Here is a 24,997-nt window from a genome sequence, read left to right as displayed (position 1 = left end):
TGTCTCGTGACTAGGCTAGGATTAACATAGAACAGTACAGGCCCTTCGGCCCACAATGATGTGCCGACCTTCAAACCCTGCCTCCCATATACCCCCCCCACCTTAAATCCCTCCATAAAATCCCCATTAAATTGGGGATTGCTGGGCAGCATGGCTTGAAGGGCCCATTCCCACCTGTAAACCAATAATTTGAGAAAGCTGGGGCTTTCTCTTTGGAGCAAAGAAGGATGACAGGTGACTTGTAGAGGTGTACGAGATAAGAGGCATTGATAGAATGGACAGCCAGAGGCATTTTCCCAGGGTGGGGAGGGTATAGCTTCAGGGTGATGGGAGCATAAGGGTGTGGGATTTAAGAGGGAAGTTCTTTCCCCAACAGAGTGGTGGGTACAGGGAACATGCTGCCAGGGGTGGTGATAGAAGCAGATCGATCACAGACAGTAACCTACTCCAAGATCAATCTAACCCTCCATTTTACTTTCACCAATGTGCCCATGTGAAAGTTATAGACAGCGAATGAACCCACTGATTTCACCCCCCCCAAACGTTTGTGGGACATGAGAGGGAACCAGGTCACCCAGTCATTAGGCACGTACTTTCTTTGTTGCCTTGATCTGTTACTCACGGGGAGGGAGTCAGAATGATTACCTCCATGACTGGGCGGTCCTGGCATTAGCCTCTGGCATTGGATGCACACCCTTCCAACACCCTACACAGACCTGAACGGGCTGCCTCCCACACCTCTGCTCGTGAAAGTGGCTGGAGGAATTACCTGGGTGGTTTGTGATCAAGACGCACCCACATCTGAAAAATAGCGTCACAGGTAGACTGGGTGGTGCTGAGGGGGGGGTGGCATGATGGCCTTCGTCAGTCAGTACAGGAGTTGGGACGTCACTGTGCGATTGTACAAGTCACTGGCTAGGTCACACTTAAGAGTATTACCTTCAGTTTCGGTCTCCCTGCTATAGGAAGGATGTCATTAAATCGGATGAGTGACAAAAGGTTTATGAGGACATTGCCAGGTCTTGACAACCTGAGTTATAGGGAGATTAGGAATCCATATAGGCTTATGATGGGTATAGACAGCATGAACACAGATTCTTTTCCCCCAGGGTTGAGGAGATCAAGAACTAGAGAGCACAGGTTTAGGATGGGCAGAGAAAGATTTAATAGGAACCTAAAGGGCAACTTTCTTTTCACACAAAGGGTGGTATTTACGTGGAATGTGCAGCCAGAGGAAGTGGTTGAGGCAGGTACATTAACAATATTTAAAAACAGGAAAGGTTGACAGCCAGGGTTCCATGGTCCCCTTGCTTAATGGTATTGGTCATGACATAAAAATAGTTGGGAACCCCTGGTTTAGAGGTACAGTATATGGGCCACATGAGAACAGACAGGACTGGTTCGAATGCTGACAGGCCTGTTACCGCTCTGCATGAACGTAGTCCTCGCCAACCTTTGCTGGACAGTTCTGGACGTTGCTCTGCGGCTGAGGGGGGCAAGGGTAACATTTAAAATCGATCAGCACGCTGTCGGAGCAGTGCTGCCAGGATAATCAAGGACATGACCCACCCAGCCAACACACTTTTCGTCCCTCTTCCCTCCGGGAGAAGGCTCAGGAGCTTGAAGACTCGTACGGCCAGACTTGGGAACAGCTTCTTTCCAACTGTGATAAGACTGCTGAACGGATCCTGACCCAGATCTGGGCCATACCCTCCAAATATCCGGACCTGCCTCTCGGTTTTTTTGCACTACCTTACTTTCCCTTTTCTATTTATGATTTATAATTTAAATTTTTAATATTTACTATTGATTTGTACTCAAGGAAGCACAAAGTGCAGAATCAAATATCGCTGTGATGATTGTATGCTCTAGTATCAATTGTTTGGCGACAATAAAGTAAAAATAAAGTAAAATGCTTAAAACCGTCAGTATTTGCAGAGGGAGAAACAACAAATAGTTTCCTTTCCATTCACACACATATACACGAGGAGGTAGATGTTTCTAAAAATTGGTCTGTTTTATTAATGTGATTCTGTCCCAAACACATTTCAAGCAAAAGCACCACTGGAACAGCATCTGGTGCTGCGATACACGAGAGTAGAGGGGACATCTCCACTTAAGCCAGGACCTTGCTCTCCCAGACAGCCTCCCTGGACCACAGCCGCACAAATGCAGCTCCTGTAAAACTACGTTTAAAAAAAAACAGCTGGCATGTTGCTTAAAAGAGGTGGAGAGATCAAACCCAATAAGGAGGAATCGGTGACGACAGGAAACTTGTCCAGACGCAGGGACCTCAATTTCAAACTATTCCCTGAGGTAAACCGTACCCCAACCTCACGCCCCAACTGAACCCCGGGTAAACTGTACCCCAAGGGGCCTGATGCATACCTTGGTAAAGCCACTGCTGAACTGGGCAAGATTCTCTTGACCACCTGCTTTCAACAATATGAGGGTCTCCCGGCTCTGGGGATTGAACGGGAGTGATGGGGAAGGGTCGCTGGGTGATGGAGGGGTCTCACAGGGTGACTGAACACTGGACAACCCCCCCGGCACCCGAGGGGAGGGGTGATGGATGGATGGGGTCTGTCTCAGTGTGACAGGGAGGGTGGCGAGGGTCTTGGAGATCCATCAGCAGGACAGGGGTCTCGGGATGATGGGAAGTTGGTGGCACAGGCCGCTAGGGTCTCAAGGTAACGGGAGGTTGACGGGGACAGACTGGGGTCTCACAGGGCCATCAGCAGGGCGAAGCGAGGATGGCGGGGTCTCAGAGGGCCATCAACAGGGTGATGGGACAATGGTCAGACCCCAGCGCCTTGGAGCGGATCTTGCTGTCGCACAGCTGGGGGAGCAGAGCCTGGGACAGCAGGAAGTAATCCAGCCGCCAGCCCACGTTCTTGGCCCGGCAGTTGCCCATGAAGGTCCAGAAGGTGTAGGCATAAGGAACGTCGGGGTTGAGGTGCCGGAAGGTGTCTACGAAGCCCTCGGACAGCAGGGTGCTGAAGTCGTCCCTCTCTTCCTGGGTGAAGCCAGCCGACTTCTTGTTGGTCTTGGGGTTCTTGAGGTCAATCTCCTGGTGGGCGACGTTGAGGTCCCCGCAGACAATCAATGGCTTCTTGCCCTCCAGCCCCTTGAGGTAGGCGAGGAAGTCCTTGTCCCACGTCTTGCGGTAATCCAACCGCACCAGCCCCCGGCCAGAGTTTGGCACGTAGACTGTGACCAGGAAGCACTTGTTGAACTCCGCGGTGATGACCCGGCCTTCCTCGTCGTGCTCCTCGACTCCTAGCAACCGGGCAAAAAGGCACAAGGTGATTGGCTCACAAGCACCATTAGCACGGCAAGGACTAGCTCCCAAGGACTATGACAATGCTACTTGGGACTGGGTGTACAGGGCAGCATAGGGTCGAAATGAAGATGGGACTAAACCCCATGACCCTGGTTCAATTCCAATCTCCGTCAAGTGTTTCTGCACATGCGAGACAGAGTGGGAGTGTGTGAGGGAGCAGGGAGGACGGGACGGACGAGGAGGGCAGGGGGGGACAGGGAAGGGACGGGCGAGGAGGCGAAGGGTGTGAGGAGAATGACGAGAATGTGGACGTGTATTTAACAGCATTTACCGAGGGATCTTGATCAGCTGGGTAAGTGTGCAGAGGAAAGGCAAATATAGTTTAACATTCGGGGGTGAGTTCGCAAATAGGATTCATAATTGCTCAGTCGTAGGAAGTAGAGGGTTGTTTCTTAGACTGGAGTCCTGCATCAAGTGAAGTTGCAAGGGGCCAGTGCTGGGACTTTTGTTGTCTATAATCCATTTCAATGATTGGGGTGTGAATGTACAGGGCATGGTTAGTAGTAACAAAGAAAGGAATATCTGGACATGCTGGAAATCCAAATGCTGGAGGAACTCAGCAGGCCAGGCAACATCTGTGAAAAACAGTGCACAGTCAACGTTTCGAGACAAATCCCTTTACCAGGATGAGAAAAAAAAAAGATGAGGAGAAGTCAGAGTAAGAAGGTGGGGGAGGGGAGGAAGAAGTACAAGGTGGTAGGTGATAGGTGAAATCGGGAGAGAGAGAGGGGGTGAAGTAAAGAGCTGGTAAGTTGATTGGTGAAAGAGATACAGGGCTGGAGAAGGGGGAACCTGATAGGAGAGGGTAGAAGACCATGGAAGAAGAGGAGGGAGGTGATGGGCAGGGAAGGCGATAAGGTGAAAGGGAACGGGAATGAGGGAATAGTGACTGGAAGTTCAAGAATTCGAAGTTCATGCCATCAGGTTGGAGGCTACTCAGATGGAAAACAAGGTGTTGCTCTTCCAACTTGAGCGTGGCCTCATCGCGGCAGTATGGGAAGCCGTGGACTGCCAGGTCAGAGAATAGCGGGCCGGATGCGGAGGCTGGTGGAGTGGTAGGTGAGGACAAGAGGAACCCTATACCTGGTGTGGCAGCAGGAGGATGGGGTGAGGGCATATGTGCGTGAAACGGAAGAGATGTGGGTGAGGGCAGCATTGACGGTGGAGGAAGGAAAGTCCCTTTCTTTGAAAGAGGAGGACATCTCATTAGTTCTGGCACGGAAAGCCTCATCCTGAAAGTAGATGCGCTGGAGACAAGGGGAACTGAGAGAAGGAGATGGCACTTTTACAAGTGACAGTGGGGGGAACAGGTAAAGTCCAGGTAGCTGTGAGAATCATTGGGAAGGTCTGCTGTTTGAAGACTGGGGAAAACGTTTGATGATTAGTACCAAGTTTACAGATGACACTATTGTATTATAGACAGTGAGTAGAAGGTTATGAAACTTGACAGGGGTATCTTTTCAGCAGGTTATGTGGTTGGTCATATGAACCGCCGGTGCACATCACAAGCCCTGGTTATGCGACCACTGACGCCAGACAATCTCTGAAGAGCATTGATTATGGCTGGAGACAGCCATCTTGTGAAGACACTGCCCAGAAGGCGGCCAAGCCGCTTCTGTAGAAACCTTTGCCAAGAACAATCGTGGTTATGGAAAGACCACGATCGCCCACGTCAAACAACAGGGCAACACTAATGATGATGATGTCGACTGAGGATTGGCAAATGGCTTTCAATCCAAGTAAGGGTGAGGCGTTGCACTTTGGGAGGTCAAGCCAGAGTAGGACATTCAGCGTGGACGGTGGGACCCTGGAGGGGAGAGGAGGGGAGGGGGGAGGGGGAGAGGGGAGGGGGGAGAGGGGAGGAGGGTAGAGGGGGAGAAGGGAGGATGGGGAGGGGGAAGGGGATGGGGGAAGGGGGAAGGGGGCAAACAAAGGTTCACAGTGACATCGAGAGAGCAGAGGGATACTCACCGATTCCGAAGGTGACGTTGAGTGGCTTGGCTTTGCAGAGCATCGCCACACCGCTGTAGCCATCCTTGGTCTGGCAGGAGGCCCAGTACTGGTGGGGGTAGTCGGCCAGGCCCTTCACCTCCTCAGGCACCTGCTTCTCCGAGCACTTGGTTTCCTGGAGACACAGGACGTCCGGATTCTCGGAGCAGACCCACTGCGAGGGGTTGAAACGGGGACACTGAGAGCAGATCCGAGTGTGCGAGCGTAACGCCTGACAGTGCCGGAGATTAGCGTTCAAATCCCACCGCTGTCGGTAGGTAACTTCCCCCACGACCGCGTGGGGACTCCACCCACATCCCAAACATGTACGGGTTCGAGTTTGAGAGCTGTGGGCACGCTAGGGTGTGGCGACACTTGTGGGCTGCCCCCCCCAGCACTTCCTCAGACCGCATTGTTCACTGTAAAACTTCGATGTTCATGCAACAAATAAAACCAGTCTCTTCATCTTTGACACCCCCACCGTAGCGCCACCTTGGGCACCGCCTTCGACGCCAGCCCTCCCCAGCTGCGGCAGATTATAGGCAATAGGTGCAGGAGTAGGCCATTCGGCCCTTCTAGCCAGCACCGCCATTCACTGTGATCATGGCTGATCATCCACAATCAGTATCCAGTTCCTGCCTTATCCCCATAACTTTTGATTCCGCTATCTTTAAGAGCTCTATCCATCTCTTTCTTGAAAGCATCCAGAGACTTGGCCTCCACAGCCTTCTGGGGCAGAGCATTCCATATATCCACCACTCTCTGGGTGAAAAAGTTTTTCCTCAACTCCGTTCTAAACGGCCTGACTCACCCATCAGCGGGAACATGCTTCCTGCCTCCAGCGTGTCCAATCCCTTAATAATCTTATATGTTTCAATAAGATCCCCTCTCAGTCTTCTAAATTCCAGAGTATACAAGCCCAGTCGCTCCAAACTTTCAACATATGACAGTCCCGCCATCCAGGGAATTAACCTTGTGAACCTACGCTACACTCCCTCAATAGCAAGAATGTCCTTCCTCAAATTTGGAGACCAAAACTGCACACAGTACTCCAGGTGTGGTCTCACCAGGGCCCTGTACAACTGCAGAAGGACCTCTTTGCTCTTGTACTCAATTCCCCTTGTTATGAAGGCCAGCATGCCATTAGCTTTCTTCACTGCCTGCTGTACCTGCATGCTTACTTTCAGTGACTGATGAACAAGGACACCTAGATCTCGTTGTGCTTCCCCTTTTCCTAACTTGACTCCATTTAGATAATAATCTGCCTTCCCGTTCTTACCACCAAAGTGGATAACCTCACATTTATCCACATTAAACTGCATCTGCCCACTCACCCAGCCTGTCCAAGTCACCCTGCATTCTCATAACATCCTCCTCACATTTCACACTGCCACCCAGATTCTGTTGTTGAAGAAGTAGAAAGGACAAGCCGGGGAAGCTGCAGGCTGGGCAGCCTGATATCAGTAGCGGGGAAGTGGCTGAAGGGAATTCTTGGGTGGACACGAGTCTGATTAGGAGTCAGCGTGGTTTGGTGTGTGGGAAGTCGTGCTGGACGACCCTTATTCAGAAGGGGTGAGCAGACGCGGGTAAAACAAAATGGACGCTGTCCGGTTGGACTTTAGCAAGTCCCGTGACCAGGTAGGCTGGTCTGGAAGGCCAGGTTCCATGGAGTCCAGGGAGAGTGAGTTAAAGGTGGATTCAGAAAAGGCTCGGAGGCAGGAAGCAGAGGGTGGTGATTGTAAGTTGGAACAGAGGTCGGTGATGCATGCTGCAGGAGTTGACGTTGGGACCCTTGCTATCTGTTACTTATGTCAATGTTTTAGATGTGAGTGGCTAAGGTTCGGTCAGTAATTTTGTCCTCCAAGAGGACCACAACCTTGTCGTAGGGTTTGGAGGCTTGCGTGCCTCAGTGACCCGGAGAGCTATGTTGGCTGGAGCCAGGGACTTGTGGTTTGGCTCCTGGTGGGGTCACCCATGCCAAACAGGTCGAAGGGCAGAGGCCAAACTAAGATGGTCCACCGGTCCTCCAGGTTCAGAGGTTCAGCTCAGGGTTAACAGCCCTGACTGGTCAAACATAAAATAGTTACAGAAGCAGCAAAGAGGAATCCTTCTACATCTGTGAGTAACAGTACCACACAGATGGAGGATCTTCTTTGTTGCCCTCAGTCCCAGCGGCCCAACAGGCTGAAAATAAACAGGTCAGTAATTTCGTGGATGACACGGATTTAGGGGTTGTTGTTAGTGAACGTTTATTCAGTTATGTTATATGGCTCAGAATGTTGGACAATATCTAGTAACGTGAGGAAACGAATTGAAGCAGTGGAGATGTGGTTTTTGAGGGATGCAAAGAATATCATGGACGAAACGAATATCTCACGAGGATGTCAGGAACAGAGCAAACACAAAAAGAGAAATAATGTATGAGATCATGAAAAGGCAACGTAACTTCATTGGACATGTGATTAGGAAAGAGGAGTTAGAATGCACGGTAATTATGGGAAAGATTGAAGGGAAGAAAGCAAGAGGAAGACACAGACAAATGATGATGGAGACAGCAGCCAGAGAATTGGAAATGAATACCAATGAATTGATCCACTGACCCGAAACAGGAGTGTATGGGTCATGGCAGTCAAAGCTGAAACTGGGCACGGCACCTGACGATGACGATGTTAGTGAAGGTTATGGCAGATCACTGAGGGACCTTGATCAGTTGGGGAAGTGGGTTGAGGAATAGCAAATGGATTTCAGTACCATCAAGTAGGAGGTGATGCATTTTTGAAAGTGTCTTCATACTATTAATGGTAGGGCACGAGACGCAGAACGACCTAGGAGCACATAGTTCGTTGAAAATGCTGTCACAGGTGCAAAAGGCTTTCAGCCTTCATCAGTCCATGCACTGAGTACAGGGAGCTCACCAGACCCCCGACCTCCAAGTTGTTATTAAGATCCACGTTCCCCTACCTCAAGGCTGTTCTTCTTGACCCAGGCCCGCAGCCCGTCGACGTTCCAGGAGCAGATCCTCAGGGTGCTGGGCTGGCCATCCTGGGTCAGCGATCGGTCCGGACTGTCTTCGAAGGTGCCATCGGCGGGGTCTGGGGCCAGGGCCTTGTCCTTGGTCTTGGTCTTGCCTGAACCTCGACCCTTCTTGGCAGGAGGTTCTGTGGAAGGTTCAGAGGTGTCAGAGGAGAAAATAATAACAGGGAGGACCAGGGGAGATGGGAGGGGCAGAGAGGGAGGAGGGGAGGGGAATGGAGGTAGTGGAATGGAAAGTGAGGCGTGCTGGGGAGCAGAGGGTGGGGGAGAGGGGAGAGGGTAACGGGGTGGAGGACTGTAAGTAGGGCAGGGAAGGGGAGGGTAAGTGGGGCGGGGAGGGAGAGTGGGGAGAGGGTAGGGGGTGGGGTGGGGGAGTGTAAGTGGGGCAGCGAAGGGGAGGGTAAGTGGGGCGGGGAGGGAGAGTGGGGAGGGGGTAGGGGGTGGGGTGGGGGAGTGTAAGTGGGGCAGGGAAGGGAAGGGTAAGGGGAGAGTAAGTGGGGCAGGAGGAAGAGTGGGGAGAGGGTAAGGGGGTGGGGGAGAGTGGGGAGAGGGTAAGGGGGTGGGGGAGAGTAAGTGGGGCAGGAGGGAGAGTGGAAGAGGGTCAGTGGGAAGGGGAGGGTAACGGGGTAGGGTGGGGGAGAGTGTAAGGGGGTGGGGGAGAGTAAGTGGGGCAGGAGGGAGAGTGGGAAGAGGGTCAGTGGGAAGGGGAGGGTAACGGGGTAGGGTGGGGGAGAGTAAGTGGGGCGGGAGGGAGAGTGGGGAGAGGGTAAGGGGGTGGGGAGAGTGGGGAGAGGGTAAGGGGGTGGGGGAGAGTGGGGAGAGGGTAAGGGCGTGGGGGAGAGTGGGGAGAGGGTAAGGGGGTGGGGAGAGTAAGTGGGGCAGGAGGGAGAGTGGGGAGAGGGTAAGGGGGGGTGGGGGAGGGTAACGGGGGTAGGGTGGGGGAGAGTAAGTGAGGTGGGAGGGAGAGTGGGGAGAGGGTAAGGGGGCGGGAGGGAGAGTGGAGTAAGGGTATGGGGTGAGGAGGGAGAGTGGGGAGAGGGTCAGTGGGTGGGGGAGGGTAACGGGGGTGGGGGAGAGTAAGTGGGGTGGGAGGGAGAGTGGGGAGGGGAGGATAACGGGGGTAGGTGGGGGAGAGTAAGTGGGGCCTGAGGGAGAGTGGGGAGAGGGTAAGGGGGTGGGAAGAGTGTAAGAGGGTGGGGGAGAGTGGGGAGAGGGTAAGGGGGGTGGGGGAGTGGAGTAAGGGTAAGGGGGTGAGGAGGGAGAGTGGGGAGAGTGTAAGGGGGTGGGGGAGAGTAAGTGGGGCGGGAGGGAGAGTGGAGTAAGGGTAAGGGGTGAGGAGGGAGAGTGGGGAGAGTGTAAGGGGGTGGGGTAGAGTAAGTGGGGCAGGAGGGAGAGTGGGGAGAGGGTCAGTGGGTGGGGGAGGGTAACGGGGGTGGGGGAGAGTAAGTGGGGCGGGAGGGAGAATGGGGAGAGGGTCAGTGGGGAGGGGAGGGTAACGGGGAAGGGTGGGGGAGAGTAAGTGGAGCAGGAGGGAGAGTGGGGAGAGTGTAAGGGGGTGAGGAAGGAGAGTGGGGAGAGGGTCAGTGGGTGGGGGAGAGTAAGTGGAGCAGGAGGGAGAGCGGGGAGACGGTAAGGGGGTGGGGGAGAGTGGGGAGAGGGTAAGGGGGTGGGGAGAGTAAGTGGGGTGGGAGGGAGTGGGGAGTAAGGGTATGGGGTGAGGGGGGAGAGTGGGGAGAGGGTAAGGGGGTGGGGGAGAGTAAGTGGGGTGGGAGGGAGTGGGGAGTAAGGGTATGGGGTGAGGAGGGAGAATGGGGAGAGGGTCAGTGGGTGGGGCAGAGTAAGTGGGGCGGGAGGGAGTGGGGATTCGGTAAGGGGGTGAGGAGGGAGAGTGGGGAGAGGGTCAGTGGGTGGGGGAGAGTAAGTGGGGCGGGAGGGTGAGTGGGGAGACGGTAAGGAGGTGGGAAGAGTGTAAGGGGGTGGGAAGAGTGTAAGGGGGTGGGAAGAGTGTAAGGGGGTGGGGAGAGGGTAAGGGGGGTGGGGGAGAGTAAGTGGGGCGGGAGGGAGAATGGAGTAAGGGTATGGGGTGAGGAGGGAGAGTGGGGACAGGGTCAGTGGGTGGGAGAGTAAGTGGGGCGGGAGGGAGAGTGGAGTAAGGGTAAGGGGGTGAGGAGGGAGAGTGGGGAGAGTGTAAGGGGGTGGGGTAGAGTAAGTGGGGCAGGAGGGAGAGTGGGGAGAGGGTCAGTGGATGGGGGAGGGTAACGGGGGTGGGGGAGAGTAAGTGGGGCGGGAGGGAGAATGGGGAGAGGGTCAGTGGGGAGGGGAGGGTAACGGGGGAAGGGTGGGGGAGAGTAAGTGGAGCAGGAGGGAGAGTGGGGAGAGTGTAAGGGGGTGAGGAAGGAGAGTGGGGAGAGGGTCAGTGGGTGGGGGAGAGTAAGTGGGGCGGGAGGGAGAGCGGGGAGACGGTAAGGGGGTGGGGGAGAGTGGGGAGAGGGTAAGGGGGGTGGGGAGAGTAAGGGGGGTGGGGAGAGTAAGTGGGGTGGGAGGGAGTGGGGAGTAAGGGTATGGGGTGAGGAGGGAGAATGGGGAGAGGGTCAGTGGGTGGGGGAGAGTAAGTGGGGTGGGAGGGAGAGTGGGGATTCGGTAAGGGGGTGAGGAGGGAGAGTGGGGAGAGGGTCAGTGGGTGGGGGAGAGTAAGTGGGGCGGGAGGGTGAGTGGGGAGACGGTAAGGAGGTGGGAAGAGTGTAAGGGGGTGGGAAGAGTGTAAAGGGGTGGGGAGAGGGTAAGGGGGGTGGGGGAGAGTAAGTGGGGCGGGAGGGAGAATGGAGTAAGGGTATGGGGTGAGGAGGGAGAGTGGGGACAGGGTCAGTGGGTGGGGGAGAGTAAGTGGGGTGGGAGGGAGTGGGGAGTAAGGGGGTGAGGAGGGAGAGTGGGGAGATGGTCAGTGGGTGGGGCAGAGTAAGTGGGGCGGGAGGGAGAGTGGGGATTCGGTAAGGGGGTGAGGAGGGAGAGTGGGGAGAGGGTCAGTGGGTGGGGGAGAGTAAGTGGGGCGGGAGGGTGAGTGGGGAGACGGTAAGGAGGTGGGAAGAGTGTAAGGGGGTGGGGGAGAGTGTAAGGGGGTGGGGGAGAGGGTAAGGGGGGTGGGGAGAGGGTAAGGGGGGTGGGGAGAGGGTAAGGGGGGTGGGGAGAGGGTAAGGGGGGGTGGGGGAGAGTAAGTGGGGCGGGAGGGAGAGGGGGAGAGGGTAAGGGGGTGGGGAGAGGGTCAGTGGGTGGGGGAGGGTAAGTGGGGAGTAAGGGTAAGGGGGTGAGGAGGGAAAGGCGGAGACCTGGGTTACGGGGAGTGGGAATGTCCGGGGACTGTTCCCCACCCACCTGTCTCCGCCTCCTGCCGCCGTTTCGGCATCGTGCAGCTGCGGGTGGTTCCGAGGAACCGGAGCAGGAGGCCGGGGATGCGGAACAGAACTGCAGCGGGGCCGCCGAGCGGAGACTGGGGATTCAGGTCCGGCCACGAGGTGCAGGCGGCTCGTCTCCCCCGACAGCGCCCCCACCATCGCCCTCCACCCGGTCCTCCGCCGACAGCGCCGCTCCTGGGAACCTCCGCCATTCCCGGTCCTCCGCCGACAGCGCCCCCACCATCGCCCCTCCACCCGGTCCTCCGCCGACTGCGCCCCCCCTCCTGGTCCTCCACCGACTGCGCCCCCACCCGGTCCTCCGCCGACGCTGTCCCGCTCCCCCACGGTCCTCCACCGACACTGCCCCGCTCCCTCACGGTCCTCCACCGACACTGCCCCGCTCCTCGGTATCGGAAGTATCGGTCCGTGTCAGCCGGAAGTACGAGCGGCGAATGCGAAGCTTCGGCGTGGTGGGCAAGTAACGGGGCGTCGGGCCGAGTGTTCGCGGCGGGGGGAACCCGGGGGAGTGTGGTCGAAGGGGTTGGGGGAAAGAGAGGGGCGGAGCATGGTGGCGAATTAACCTAAATCGCTTCTGCCTGCACAACCATGTGCCGGTCTGACAGCCTCCATCGCGGTTGGAGTTCAGTCTGAGAAAAGTGTGAAGCGATTCCCCTCAGAGTGAGATTTATTATCAAAGTACATACATGTCACCGTGTACAACCCCGAGACCCATCTTCCTGCGGGCGCACAAATAGAATCAATGAAAGACCGCCCAACCAGAGTGCAGAAGACAACAAACTGTGCAAACACGAAAGACGTAATAATAATAAATAAATAAGCAATAAATGTCGATGAAAAGTCCTTGAAAGTGAGTCCATTGTTGTGGAAACACTTCAATGATGGGACTTGTGAAGTTATCCCCTCTGGTTCAAAAGCCTGATGGTTGAGGGGTAGTAACTGTCCCTGATGCTGCTGTTCAGAGTCCTGAGGCTCCTGTGTCTTCTCCCTGATGGCAGCAGTGAGAGGAGAGCATGTCCTGGGTGGTGGGGGTCCCTGATGATGGATGCTGTTTTCCTGGGACCCTGTTTTATGTCGATGTGCTCAATGGTGGGGAGGGCTTTTCCCGGGATGGGCTGGGCCATCACTTTTTGTTTTGCAGGATTTTCCGTTCAAGGCATTTGGTGTTTCCATACCAGGCTGTGATGCGGCCAGTCAATATGCTCTTCGCCATAGAAGTTGTTCGAAGTTTTAGATGTCGTGCTGAATTTTCGCAGACCTCTGTGGAAGTGGAGGCACTGCCATGCTTTCTTCGTAATTCGACTTGCGTGCTGGGCCCGGGACAGGTCCTCTGACGAGGAATTTAAAGTTGCTGGCCCTCTCCAGCGCAGATCCCCCCCAATGAGAACTGGCTCATCGGCCTCTGGTTTCCTCCTCCTGAAGTCAATAATCAACTCCTTGGTCTTGCTGACATTGAGTGAGAGGTTGTTGTTGGGGCACCCCTCAGCCACGTTTTCAGTCTTCCTCATAGGTACTGATTCTTTACCACCTTTGATTCGGCCGACGACATTGGGGTGGTCAGCATACTTTGGAAGGCAGAGTTAGGGGGAGGATTCTGAGCAGTAGGGAGGAACAGAGGGATCTTGGAGACAGCGTAGGTGCCTCAAAGTTGTCCCACAACTTCAAGTCAAGTCACTTTTTATTGTCATTTCGACGATAACTGCTGGTACAGTACACAGTAAAAACAAGACAACATTTTTCCGGACCATGGTGCTACATGAAACAATACAAAAACTACACTGAACTATGTAAAAAACAACACAAAAATTACACTAGACTACAGACCTGCCCAGGACTGCATAAAATGCACAAAACAGTGCAGGCATTACAATAACTAATAAACAAGACTATAGGCACAGTAGAGGGCAGTAGGTTGGTGTCAGTCCAGGCTCTGGGTATTGAGGAGTCTGATGACTTGGGGGAAGAAACTGTTACATAGTCTGGTTGTGAAAGCCCGAACGCTTAGGTGCCTTTTGCCAGATGACAGGAGGGAGTTGATTGGGTGGCTGAGAAGGTTTGTGCTGTGTTGGCTTTCACTAAAGATTAGCTTTATTTGTCGGTTTGTGTTGATACCAGCACAGTCTGAGGATGTCCCATCATGCTTCCAGCAACAGTGTATGTCACGCCCGCAACTTTCTAAGCCTAAGGAAAACAGATTATTATCTGAATGGTGGCCGATTAGGAAAAGGGGAGGTGCAACGAGACCTGGGTGTCATTATACACCAGTCATTGAAAGTGGGCATGCAGGTACAGCAGGCGGTGAAAAAGGCGAACGGTATGCTGGCATTTATAGCGAGAGGATTCGAGTACAGGAGCAGGGAGGTACTACTGCAGTTGTACAAGGCCTTGGTGAGACCACACCTGGAGTATTGTGTGCAGTTTTGGTCCCTAATCTGAGGAAAGACATCCTTGCCATAGAGGGAGTACAAAGAAGGTTCACCAGATTGATTCCTGGGATGGCAGGACTTTCATATGAAGAAAGACTGGATCGACTAGGCTTATACTCGTTGGAATGTAGAAGATTGAGGGGGGATCTGATTGAAACGTATAAAATCCTAAAGGGATTGGACAGGCTAGACAGGAAGATTGTTCCCAATGTTGGGGAAGTCCAGAACGAGAGGCCACAGTTTGAGGATAAAGGGGAAGCCTTTTAGGACCGAGATGAGGAAAAACTTCTTCACACAGAGAGTGGTGAATCTGTGGAATTCTCTGCCACAGGAAACAGTTGAGGCCAGTTCATTGGCTATACTTAAGAGGGAGTTAGATATGGTCCTTGTGGCTAAAGGGATCGGGGGTATGGAGGGAAGGCAGGTATAGGGTTCTGAGTTGGATGATCAGCCATGATCGTACTGAATGGCAGTGCAGGCTCGAAGGCTGAATGGCCTACTCCTGCACCTATTTTCTATGGTAACCCGCACGTCTTTGGGACATGGGAGGAAACCCCCGCGTACAAACTCCTTTCAGACAGCGGCGTGAATGGAACCCGGGTCGTTGGAGTGGTAAAACTTGGTGTTAAGCCTAACCCTGGTCGGTGGGGATTGAGTCCAGGAGCCGTGAGATAATGCTGCAGCTCTATAAAGCTCCAGTTAGACCGCACTTAGAACATTGTAAACACAGGAGAGTCTGCAGATGCTGGAAATCCAGAGCAACACTCTCAAAACGCTGGAGGGCATCAGCAGGCCAGGCAGCATCTGTGGAAGTGAATAAACAGTCGACGTTTCCGGCCGAGACCCTTCACCGGGACCCTCCTTCTTTGGGGATATTGTGCTCAGATCTGGTCCCCTCATTATGGGAAGGGTGTGGAAGATTTAGAGAGGGTGCAGAGGAGATTCATCAGGATGCTGTCAGGATTAGAGAGCGTGTCTTATGAGGAGAGGTTGAGTGAGCTAGGCTTTTTTCCTCAGGACTGAAGGAGATGAATTGATAGAGGTATATAAGGTTATGAGAGGCATAAATAGAGTGTACAGCCAACACCCTTGTAACCTAGGGTTACAAAGGAGCGTGGCCAAGTGGTTAAGGCGTTCGTCTAGTGATCTGAAGGTCGCTAGTTCGAGCCTTGGCTGAGGCAGCGTGTTGTGTCCTTGAGCAAGGCACTTAACCACACATTGCTCTGCGACGACACCGGTGCCAAGCTGTATGGGTCCTAATGCCCTTCCCTTGGGCAACATCAGTGGCGTGGAGAGGGGAGACTTGCAGCATGGGCAACTGCTAGTCTTCTAGACAACCTTACCCAGGCCTGTGCCCTGGAAACCTTCCAAGGCACAAATCCATGGTCTCATGAGACTAACGGATGCCTATACAAAGGAGCACAATTTTTACGGCGATTGGAGGAAAGTATAGGTGGGATGTCAGAGGTAGGTGCCCTTTCTAAAGCCTCCGCATCTTCCCGTAACGGGCTGACCAGAACTGAAGGCAATACTTCAGACGTGGCCGGACCAGAGCTTTATAAATCAGCAACGTAACTTCCCGGCTCTGGAATTCAGTGCCTCGACTAACAAAGGCAAGCATGCTGCCTGCCTTCTTTGCCACGCTCTGGGCCTGTGCGGCCGCTTCAGAGAGCTATGGGCGAGGAGCCCGAGACCCCTTTGCTAAGGGTCCTTCCATCAACAGCATCCTGTCTTTTGGCATTTCGTCTCCCAAAGTGCAGCACCTCGCATTTAAAGTCATACGGAATAAAAACAGCTGCTTTGGCTCAAAGTTCAAAGTAAATTTATTATCTAAGTACATGATACCAAACACTACCTGGAGATTAATTTTCTTGTTGAAGAAAACTAAATACGGTAGAATTTATTATTTACAACTATGTAAGCAGACAGACTGACAAACAACTTGCATGCAAAAAAGTGAACAATTAAAAAAAAAAATGCTGAGAACATGAGTTGGGGTCATCAGTACCGATTTCGTGAGCCCGTGAGCTCGTTACTTCTGCCTGTGTTTGGCCCACAGTCCTCCAAACCTCTCCTATCCACGGACCTATCTGAAGGGCTTTTAGATGTTGCCAATGTGCCCGACTCAGCCAATATTACTGGCAGCTCGTCCCAAATGCGCACCACCCTCTGCGTGAATAAGCTGCCCCCAAAGTCCCTGTTAAATCTCTCACCTCTGACCTTAAACCTTGGCCCTGTTGTGAGCATGACCTCCCATACCTCTGTCAGGTCACCCCTCGATCTCCGACGTCGCAGGGAAGTGAAGTCCTGGTCTGCGTAACCTCTCCTTGTAACTCAGGCCTCCTGGTAAATCTTTTCCACACTCTTTCCTATAACCAGGTGACCAAACCTGTGCACAGCACTCCGAGTGAGGCCACGCCAATGTCTTGTACAACTGCAGATTAACCTCAGTGCCCTGACTGATGGCCAGGGTGCCAAACGCCTTCTGCATCACCCTGTCTATGACGCCACTTTCAGTGAACTATGCAGGTCTCACCTCAGCAGGCTCAAGAACAGTTACTACCCCTCGGCCATCAGGCACTCGAATAAAAGGGTATTAGTACGCTCACTTGCCCCATCATTGAAATATTCCCACAAGCAATGATCTCACTTTAAGGACTCTACCTTATTATTTATTTATTGCTATTTATTTGTATTTGCACTTCCACAGTTTGTTGTCTTCTGCACTCTGGTTGATCTACAGATATACAGTGGAGAGCATTCTGACAGGCTGCATCACTGTCTGGTGTGGAGGGGCTACTGCACAGGACCGAAAGAAGCTGCAGAGCGTTGTAAATCTAGTCAGCTCCACCTTGGGCACTAGTCTACAAAGTACCCAGGACATTTTCAGGGAGCGGTGTCTCAGACAGGCAGCATCCATTATTAAGGACCTCCAGCACCCAGGGCATGCCCTTTTCTCACTGTTACCATCAGGTAGGAGATACAGAAGCCTGAAGACACACACTCAGTGATTCAGGAACAGCTTCTTCCCCTCTGCCATCTGATTCCTAAATGGACTTTGAACCCTTGGACACTACCTCACTTTTTTAATATATTAGTTTTGTTTTTTTGCAGGATTTTTAATCTATTCAATATACATATACTGTAATTGATTTATTATTATTATTTTATTTTGTTTTTTCCTTCTATATTATGTATTGCAATGAACTGCTGCTGCTAAGTTAACAAATTTCACGGCACTTGTCACTTGGCCTGATTCTGATTTTTAACTGATGCTGGTTTAGTTACGATTCAGTAGATTTGCTGAGTATGCCCACAGGAAATTGAATCTTAAGGTTGTACGTGGTGATATACTGTATGTGTAATTTGATAATAAATTTATTTGAACTTTGAATTTTATTCGGAGTCCCTCTGTTCCATACTACTCCCTGAGCACCCTACCATTCACTGGGTGTCCTACAGAAAATGCTGCAGGAACTCAGCAAGGCAGGAAGCATCTGTGGAAAAGAAGTTAGACCAAGAAGGTGAGGGGGATGGAGGAAGAAGGTGAGGGGGTGGAGGAAGAAGGTGAGGGGGATGGAGGAAGAAGGTGAGGGGATGGAGGAAGAAGGTGAGGGGGATGGAGGGAGAAGGTGAGGGGGATGGAGGAAGAAGGTGAGGGGGTGGAGGAAGAAGGTGAGGGTGTGGAGGAAGAAGGTGAGGGGGGTGGAGGAAGAAGGTGAGGGGGATGGAGGAAGAAGGTGAGGGGGATGGAGGAAGAAGGTGAGGGGATGGAGGGAGAAGGTGAGGGGGATGGAGGAAGAAGGTGAGGGGTGGAGGAAGAAGGTGAGGGGGATGGAGGAAGAAGGTGAGGGGGTGGAGGAAGAAGGTGAGGGGATGGAGGGAGAAGGTGAGGGTGTGGAGGAAGAAGGTGAGGGTGATGGAGGAAGAATTTGAGGGGGTGGAGGGAGAAGGTGAGGGGGATGGAGGAAGAAGGTGAGGGGGTGGAGGAAGAAGGTGAGGGGATGGAGGAAGAAGGTGAGGGGATGGAGGAAGAAGGTGAGGGGATGGAGGGAGAAGGTGAGGGGGTGGAGGAAGAAGGTGAGGGGGTGGAGGAAGAAGGTGAGGGGGTGGAGGAAGAAGGTGAGGGAGGATGGGGAAGAAGGTGAGGGGGGATGGAGGAAGAAGGTGAGGGTGTGGAGGAAGAAGGTGAGGGGGGATGCAGGAAGAAGGTGAGGGGGATGGAGGAAGAAGGTGAGGGGATGGAGGAAGAAGGTGAGGGTGATGGAGGAAGAAGGTGAGGGGGATGGAGGGAGAAGGTGAGGGGGGTGGAGGAAGAAGGTGAGGGGGGATGGAGGAAGAAGGTGAGGGGTGGAGGAAGAAGGTGAGGGGATGGAGGGAGAAGGTGAGGGTGTGGAGGAAGAAGGTGAGGGGGATGGAGGAAGAAGGTGAGGGTGATGGAGGAAGAAGGTGAGGGGGTGGAGGGAGAAGGTGAGGGGATGGAGGAAGAAGGTGAGGGTGATGGAGGAAGAAGGTGAGGGTGATGGAGGAAGAAGGTGAGGGGATGGAGGAAGAAGGTGAGGGGGATGGAGGAAGAAGGTGAGGGGGTGGAGGAAGAAGGTGAGGGGGTGGAGGGAGAAGGTGAGGGGATGGAGGAAGAAGGTGAGGGGGATGGAGGGAGAAGGTGAGGGGGTGGAGGAAGAAGGTGAGGGGGTGGAGGAAGAAGGTGAGGGGTGGAGGAAGAAGGTGAGGGTGATGGAGGAAGAAGGTGAGGGAGGATGGGGGAAGAAGGTGAGGGGGTGGAGGAAGAAGGTGAGGGGGTGGAGGAAGAAGGTGAGGGGGATGGAGGAAGAAGGTGAGGGGGTGGAGGGAGAAGGTGAGAGGGATGGAGGGAGAAGGTGAGGGGTGGAGGAAGAAGGTGAGGGGATGGAGGGAGAAGGTGAGGGGGATGGAGGAAGAAGGTGAGGGGGATGGAGGGAGAAGGTGAGGGGGATGGAGGGAGAAGGTGAGGGGGTGGAGGAAGAAGGTGAGGGGGTGGAGGGAGAAGGTGAGGGGGATGGAGGAAGAAGGTGAGGGGGATGGAGGAAGAAGGTGAGGGGGATGGAGGAAGAAGGTGAGGGGGTGGAGGGAGAAGGTGAGGGGGATGGAGGAAGAAGGTGAGGGGGATGGAGGGAGAAGGTGAGGGGGATGGAGGGAAGAAGGTGAGGGGGATGGAGGAAGAAGGTGAGGGGGATGGAGGAAGAAGGTGAGGGGGAGAGTGAGGGGGAGAGAAGGTGGAGGAAGAAGGTGAGGGGGTGGAGGAAGAAGGTGAGGGGGTGGAGGAAGAAGGTGAGGGGGTGGAGGAAGAAGGTGAGGGGGTGGAGGAAGAAGGTGAGGGGGTGGAGGAAGAAGGTGAGGGGGTGGAGGAAGAAGGTGAGGGTGTGGAGGAAGAAGGTGAGGGGGATGGAGGAAGAAGGTGAGGGGGTGGAGGAAGAAGGTGAGGGGGTGGAGGAAGAAGGTGAGGGGGATGGAGGAAGAAGGTGAGGGGGTGGAGGAAGAAGGTGAGGGGGTGGAGGAAGAAGGTGAGGGGGTGGAGGGAGAAGGTGAGGGGATGGAGGGAGAAGGTGAGGGGGATGGAGGGAGAAGGTGAGGGGGATGGAGGAAGAAGGTGAGGGGGGGTGGAGGGAGAAGGTGAGGGGGGTGGAGGAAGAAGGTGAGGGGGTGGAGGAAGAAGGTGAGGGGGTGGAGGAAGAAGGTGAGGGGGTGGAGGAAGAAGGTGAGAGGGATGGAGGAAGAAGGTGAGGGGGTGGAGGAAGAAGGTGAGGGGGATGGAGGAAGAAGGTGAGGGGGTGGAGGAAGAAGGTGAGGGTGATGGAGGAAGAAGGTGAGGGGGTGGAGGGAGAAGGTGAGGGGGGTGGAGGAAGAAGGTGAGGGGGTGGAGGAAGAAGGTGAGGGGGTGGAGGAAGAAGGTGAGGGGGTGGAGGAAGAAGGTGAGGGGGATGGAGGAAGAAGGTGAGGGGATGGAGGAAGAAGGTGAGGGGGTGGAGGAAGAAGGTGAGGGGTGGAGGAAGAAGGTGAGGGGGTGGAGGGAGAAGGTGAGGGGGGGTGGAGGAAGAAGGTGAGGGGGTGGAGGGAGAAGGTGAGGGGGTGGAGGAAGAAGGTGAGGGGGTGGAGGAAGAAGGTGAGGGGGTGGAGGGAGAAGGTGAGGGGATGGAGGGAGAAGGTGAGGGGGATGGAGGGAGAAGGTGAGGGGGATGGAGGAAGAAGGTGAGGGGGTGGAGGGAGAAGGTGAGGGGGGTGGAGGAAGAAGGTGAGGGGGTGGAGGAAGAAGGTGAGGGGGATGGAGGAAGAAGGTGAGGGGGTGGAGGAAGAAGGTGAGGGGGATGGAGGAAGAAGGTGAGGGGTGGAGGAAGAAGGTGAGGGGATGGAGGGAGAAGGTGAGGGTGATGGAGGAAGAAGGTGAGGGGGTGGAGGAAGAAGGTGAGGGGGTGGAGGGGGAAGGTGAGGGGGATGGAGGGAGAAGGTGAGGGGGATGGAGGAAGAAGGTGAGGGGTGGAGGAAGAAGGTGAGGGGGTGGAGGAAGAAGGTGAGGGGGATGGAGGAAGAAGGTGAGGGGGTGGAGGAAGAAGGTGAGGGGGTGGAGGAAGAAGGTGAGGGGGGGTGGAGGAAGAAGGTGAGGGGTGGAGGAAGAAGGTGAGGGTGATGGAGGAAGAAGGTGAGGGGGTGGAGGAAGAAGGTGAGGGTGATGGAGGAAGAAGGTGAGGGGATGGAGGAAGAAGGTGAGGGGGTGGAGGGAGAAGGTGAGGGGGATGGAGGGAGAAGGTGAGGGGGGATGGAGGGAGAAGGTGAGGGCTGGTAAGAGCAAGTGGGCAAAGGTTGAAGGTCAGGGGCGAGAAGTTTAAAAGGAACATCAGGGGCAACTTCTTCGCCCAGAGGGTGGTGCGGATTTGGGATGAGCTGCCGGGAATGGTCGGTGAGGGGGGCACATTGGTAAGATTGAAAAGCCATCCAGATAAACAATGGGTAGGAGAGGTTTAGAGGGCGATGGGCTAACTCGGGGGGTGGGGGTGGGACGATCTCACTGGGCCTGGCTGAGTTGGGCCGAAGGGCCTGTTTTCGTGCTGTATGACCGTGACAGCCCTGAACAGCATTGAGGAATCACTCAGACAAAGGACAATGAAAGAGAGAGGTGCTGGCGAGGAGACAACACTAACCTTTCCTTCACCAATACTGTTGCTGTCCAGACAGTCGCCATGACAATTGTGATCGGGTTCGAGGGGAGTGCCAACAAGATAGGAGTTGGGATCGTCAAAGATGGCGAGGTGCTCTCCAACCCAAGGAGGACGTACATCACACCCCCGGGGCAAGGTAGGCAGCAGCCTGCTGTGATCCTGGGCTGACAGCAGGCTTCCAGAGGTTTATTGAGAGAACAGCTCGGAATCCGGTCTCGGGGATTCGGGAAGTTTATACCCAGAGTAACAGATCCCCAAGGGTGCGACAAAGACGGGTCACAATATAAGGGTTTGAGAGGTTTATATATAGAATAAACTATCTCCAGGATTGGGGTACAGGCTGGGATCCGATCCAGAGGTTCAGGGGTTTATATATAGAATAACAGATCCCCGGGAGTGGGTTACAGGCTGGGATCTGATTCAGGGGTTCAGGGGGTTTATATATAGGATAACAGATCTCTGGGAGTGGGTTACAGACTGGGATCTGATTCAGGGGTTCAGAGGGTTTATATATAGAATAACAGATCACCGGGAGTGGGTTACAGACTGGAATCTGATCCAGGGGTTCAGGGGGTTTATATTTAGAATAACAGATCCCTGGGAGTGGATTACAGACTGGGATCTGATCCGGGGTTTCGGGGGTTTATATATAGAATGACAGATCCCCGGGAGTGGGTTACAGGCTGGGATCTGATCCAGGGGTTCAGCGGGTTTATAATATAGAATAACAGATCTCTGGGAGTGGGTTACAGACTGGGATCTGATTCAGGGGTTCGGGGGTTTATATATAGAATAACAGATCACCGGGAGTGGGTTACAGACTGGGATCTGATCCAGGGGTTCGGGGGTTTATATATAGAATAACAGATCTCTGGGAGTGGGTTACAGACTGGGATCTGATTCAGGGGTTCGGGGGTTTATATATAGAATAACAGATCACCGGGAGTGGGTTACAGACTGGGATCTGATCCAGAGGGTTTGGGGGTTTACATATAGAATAACAAATACCAGGGTTTAGACATTATATAGACTGACAGTGGGTTACAGGCTGGGATAAAGTGTTCTGATTTGTTGAAGGTTTCCTTCCGAGGGACACAGCTAAGCATCACCGTCAGTGCGTGCTCGATCTCACGAGAGAAGCCTTGGACCAGGCAGGCATCAGGCCGGAGGACATCGACTGTGTGGCTTATACCAAAGGTAAAGGGGCAAACGTTGTGAACGCAGTGGTCCATGCAGTGGAGTGGGTGGTGAGCTGTGACTGGTGCGGAGTAGATGGAGGGTTGTGATTGGTGGGGAGTGGGCAGGCTGGGCCATCATTGGCGGGGAGTGGAAGGTGAGCAGTGATTGGTAGGGAATGGATGAGAGGCTGTGATTGGTGGGGAATGGATAACATATTGTGATTGGTGGGGAGTGGGTGATGGACTGTGATTGGTGAGGAGTGGGTGACGGACTGTGATTGGTGGGGAGTGGGTGACGGACTGTGATTGGTGGGGAGTGGGTGACGGAATGTGATTAGTGTGGAGTGGGTGACGGACTGTGATTGGTGGGGAGTGGGTGATGGACTGTGATTGGTGGGGTGAATTTGTTGGAAGATTCAATGCTCGGGATGTTTCAGGGCTGGGGAAGCGGGCCGATAGTGGGTGTTGTGTTGGCTTGTGACAAAGTGTTGGGTGTGTGAATGTGGGGTCTTGTCCAGAACATTCCCACTGATCTGAGGTGCTCTTTGCCCGTGACAGGGCCAGGGATGGGGGCGCCCCTGGTCTGCGTGGCAATCGTGGCCCGCACCTTGTCCCAGTTATGGAACCGGCCCCTCCTAGGGGTGAATCACTGTGTCGGGCACATCGAGATGGGCAGGTTGATCACAGGAGCCACCAATCCCACTGTCCTGTATGTCAGTGGCGGCAACACACAGGTACCCAGCGAGGGTCGGGGATCATGGTGTCATGGGGTGGCGCACTGAGGGTTTTGGGGAGGCAGGGGACACTATCAGGTGAGGGGACATGCTGCGGAAGATGGGAGGGGGATCACAGGGATTCAGAGGGACACATTGAAGGGGTTGGGGAGGGGAAAACTGCAGGAGTCGGAGGGGGACTGACACGCTGGGGAGAGGGGACAGACTAAGGGGGTGGGGAGGGAGGAGACAGATTGAGGTTGTTGGGGAGGGGAGACACACTGGTGTTGGGGAACTGTGATCACCCCTCCCCTCCCCCTGTACTCCAGGTCATCGCCTACTCTGAACAGCGGTACCGGATTTTTGGGGAGACGATTGATATCGCGGTGGGCAACTGCCTGGATCGGTTCGCCCGGGTACTCAAGGTGCGTTTGTATGTCGGGGGCAAACCCACACAGGAACCACCCCAGGGATCTCCTCCACCATCACCACCCCTAGGGACCTCCTCCACCATCCCCTCTCCCCCTCCCCCTCCCCTCCTCCAACATCCCCTCTCCCCCTCCCCTCCTCCACCATCCTCTCTCCTCCTCCTTCTTCCCTCCCCTCCTCCTCCACCCCCTCCCCCTCCCCTCCTCCTCCACCCCTTCTCCCCCTCCCCTCCTCCATCATCCCCTTTCCCCCTCCCCTCTTCCCCTCCTCTCCCCCCTCCACCATCCCCTTTCCCCCTCCCCTCCCTTCCTCCACCACTCCCTTTCCCCCTCCCCTCCTCCACCATCCCCTCTTCCCCTCCCCTCCCTTGCTATCCCTCACACCAAATCCCCTCTCCTCATCCTTACCTCTCTGTCCATCTCCTCCCCTACCACTCCACTCAACCCAATTCACCACCTTCCCCTCTCTCTCCTCCTACCGCTCCTATCTCCGTCCTCTCCCCTTCATCCCCCTCCCCCATTCCTTCTCCTCCATCCCCAGGGAAACCCCCTCCCTCTCTCCCTCTCCTCTGCAGAGTGGTTCCCCTGCCCCTCCGTTTACCCCGACGGTGGCCGGTCTTGCGTTTATGCACGGGTTATTGTTGGGTTGCTACAAGGGAAAAGCCACTCGTCACAGGAGCACGGGCATGTTGGACCTTGGCGGGTGGAGTGAGGGAGGTTCACTGCCGGGGGGAGGGAGAAGTGAGGGAGGTTCACAGGGAGGTCCCGAGGGAGGAGGAGGAGGGATCAGGATGATGGTTCCAATGTAGTGAGGCGGGTGCAGGGTGGGGTAGGGTGGGAGAAGGAGGAGGGAGCAGGACTTAATGCTGTAAGGTGGAGAGAGGGGAGGGAGGAGGATGGAGGATATGAAGGGGAGGAGAAGGGCTTGATGTTATGGAGGAGGAAGAGGAGGGATTGAGATGCGGAAGGAAGTAGGTGGGTTTGAGATTATGAGGGGGAGGGAGGAGGGTTATGGAGGGAGGAGAAGGGTTTGAGGTTAGGAGGGAGGAGGGTTTGAAGTTACAGGGGGAAGAGAGTTTGAGGTTACGAGAGGGAGGAGGATTTGAGTTTATGAGTGAGGAAGTACGTTTTGAGGTTATGGGGAGGAGGGAGGAGGATTTGAACTCGAGTGAGGAGGGTTTGAGGTTAGGAGGAGGGAGGAAGATTATGGAGGGGTTTGAGGTTATGGAGGGAAGAGAATTTGAGGTCATGTGGGGAGGAGGGTTTGAGGTTATGAGGGGGAGGGAGGAG

At 54.5% G+C, this 24,997-nt stretch overlaps 2 protein-coding genes across 3 annotated transcripts in view; one reads left to right on the top strand and one right to left on the bottom strand.

Moving 5' to 3' along the window:
- Positions 1-2,000: 2,000 nt before the first annotated feature.
- apex1 (APEX nuclease (multifunctional DNA repair enzyme) 1) lies at positions 2,001-11,966 on the bottom strand. Its single transcript, XM_063061278.1, has 4 exons — positions 11,735-11,966; positions 8,294-8,490; positions 5,315-5,507; positions 2,001-3,279 (listed from the first exon to the last, which is right to left on the bottom strand). Exons 1-4 carry the CDS (start codon positions 11,964-11,966, stop codon positions 2,765-2,767), a joined length of 1,137 nt encoding a protein of 378 aa, XP_062917348.1. The 3' UTR covers positions 2,001-2,764.
- Positions 11,967-12,116: 150 nt separating this feature from the next.
- The window catches only part of osgep (O-sialoglycoprotein endopeptidase), a 28,984-nt gene continuing 16,103 nt past the window's right edge, over positions 12,117-24,997 (top strand). The window contains exons 1-5 of one of the 2 annotated variants that reach the window (XM_063061277.1): positions 12,117-12,228; positions 21,401-21,524; positions 22,466-22,585; positions 23,125-23,300; positions 23,609-23,704. In XM_063061277.1, coding sequence (XP_062917347.1) covers positions 21,410-21,524; positions 22,466-22,585; positions 23,125-23,300; positions 23,609-23,704 — 507 coding nt within the window. In that variant the 5' untranslated portion in view covers positions 12,117-12,228; positions 21,401-21,409. The remainder of the gene's footprint in view (positions 12,229-21,400; positions 21,525-22,465; positions 22,586-23,124; positions 23,301-23,608; positions 23,705-24,997) is intronic. The other variant, XM_063061276.1, reaches the window with a different exon arrangement.

The sequence above is a fragment of the Mobula hypostoma genome, chromosome 10, assembly GCF_963921235.1.
Source record: "Mobula hypostoma chromosome 10, sMobHyp1.1, whole genome shotgun sequence".
Taxonomy (NCBI): domain Eukaryota; kingdom Metazoa; phylum Chordata; class Chondrichthyes; order Myliobatiformes; family Myliobatidae; genus Mobula; species Mobula hypostoma.
This window is presented reverse-complemented; position numbering and strand designations above follow the sequence as displayed.

Coding starts and splice junctions, on each gene's coding strand:
- apex1 (XM_063061278.1), bottom strand. CDS start 11,966: ATGGCGGAGGTTCCCAGGAGCGGCGCTGTCGGCGGAGGACCGGGTGGA. Junction 8,491..11,734: donor GCGGCAGGAGGCGGAGACAG/GTGGGTGGGGAA, acceptor AACCTTCCACAG/AACCTCCTGCCAAGAAGGGT. Junction 5,508..8,293: donor TCAAGAAGAACAGCCTTGAG/GTAGGGGAACGT, acceptor AACCCCTCGCAG/TGGGTCTGCTCCGAGAATCC.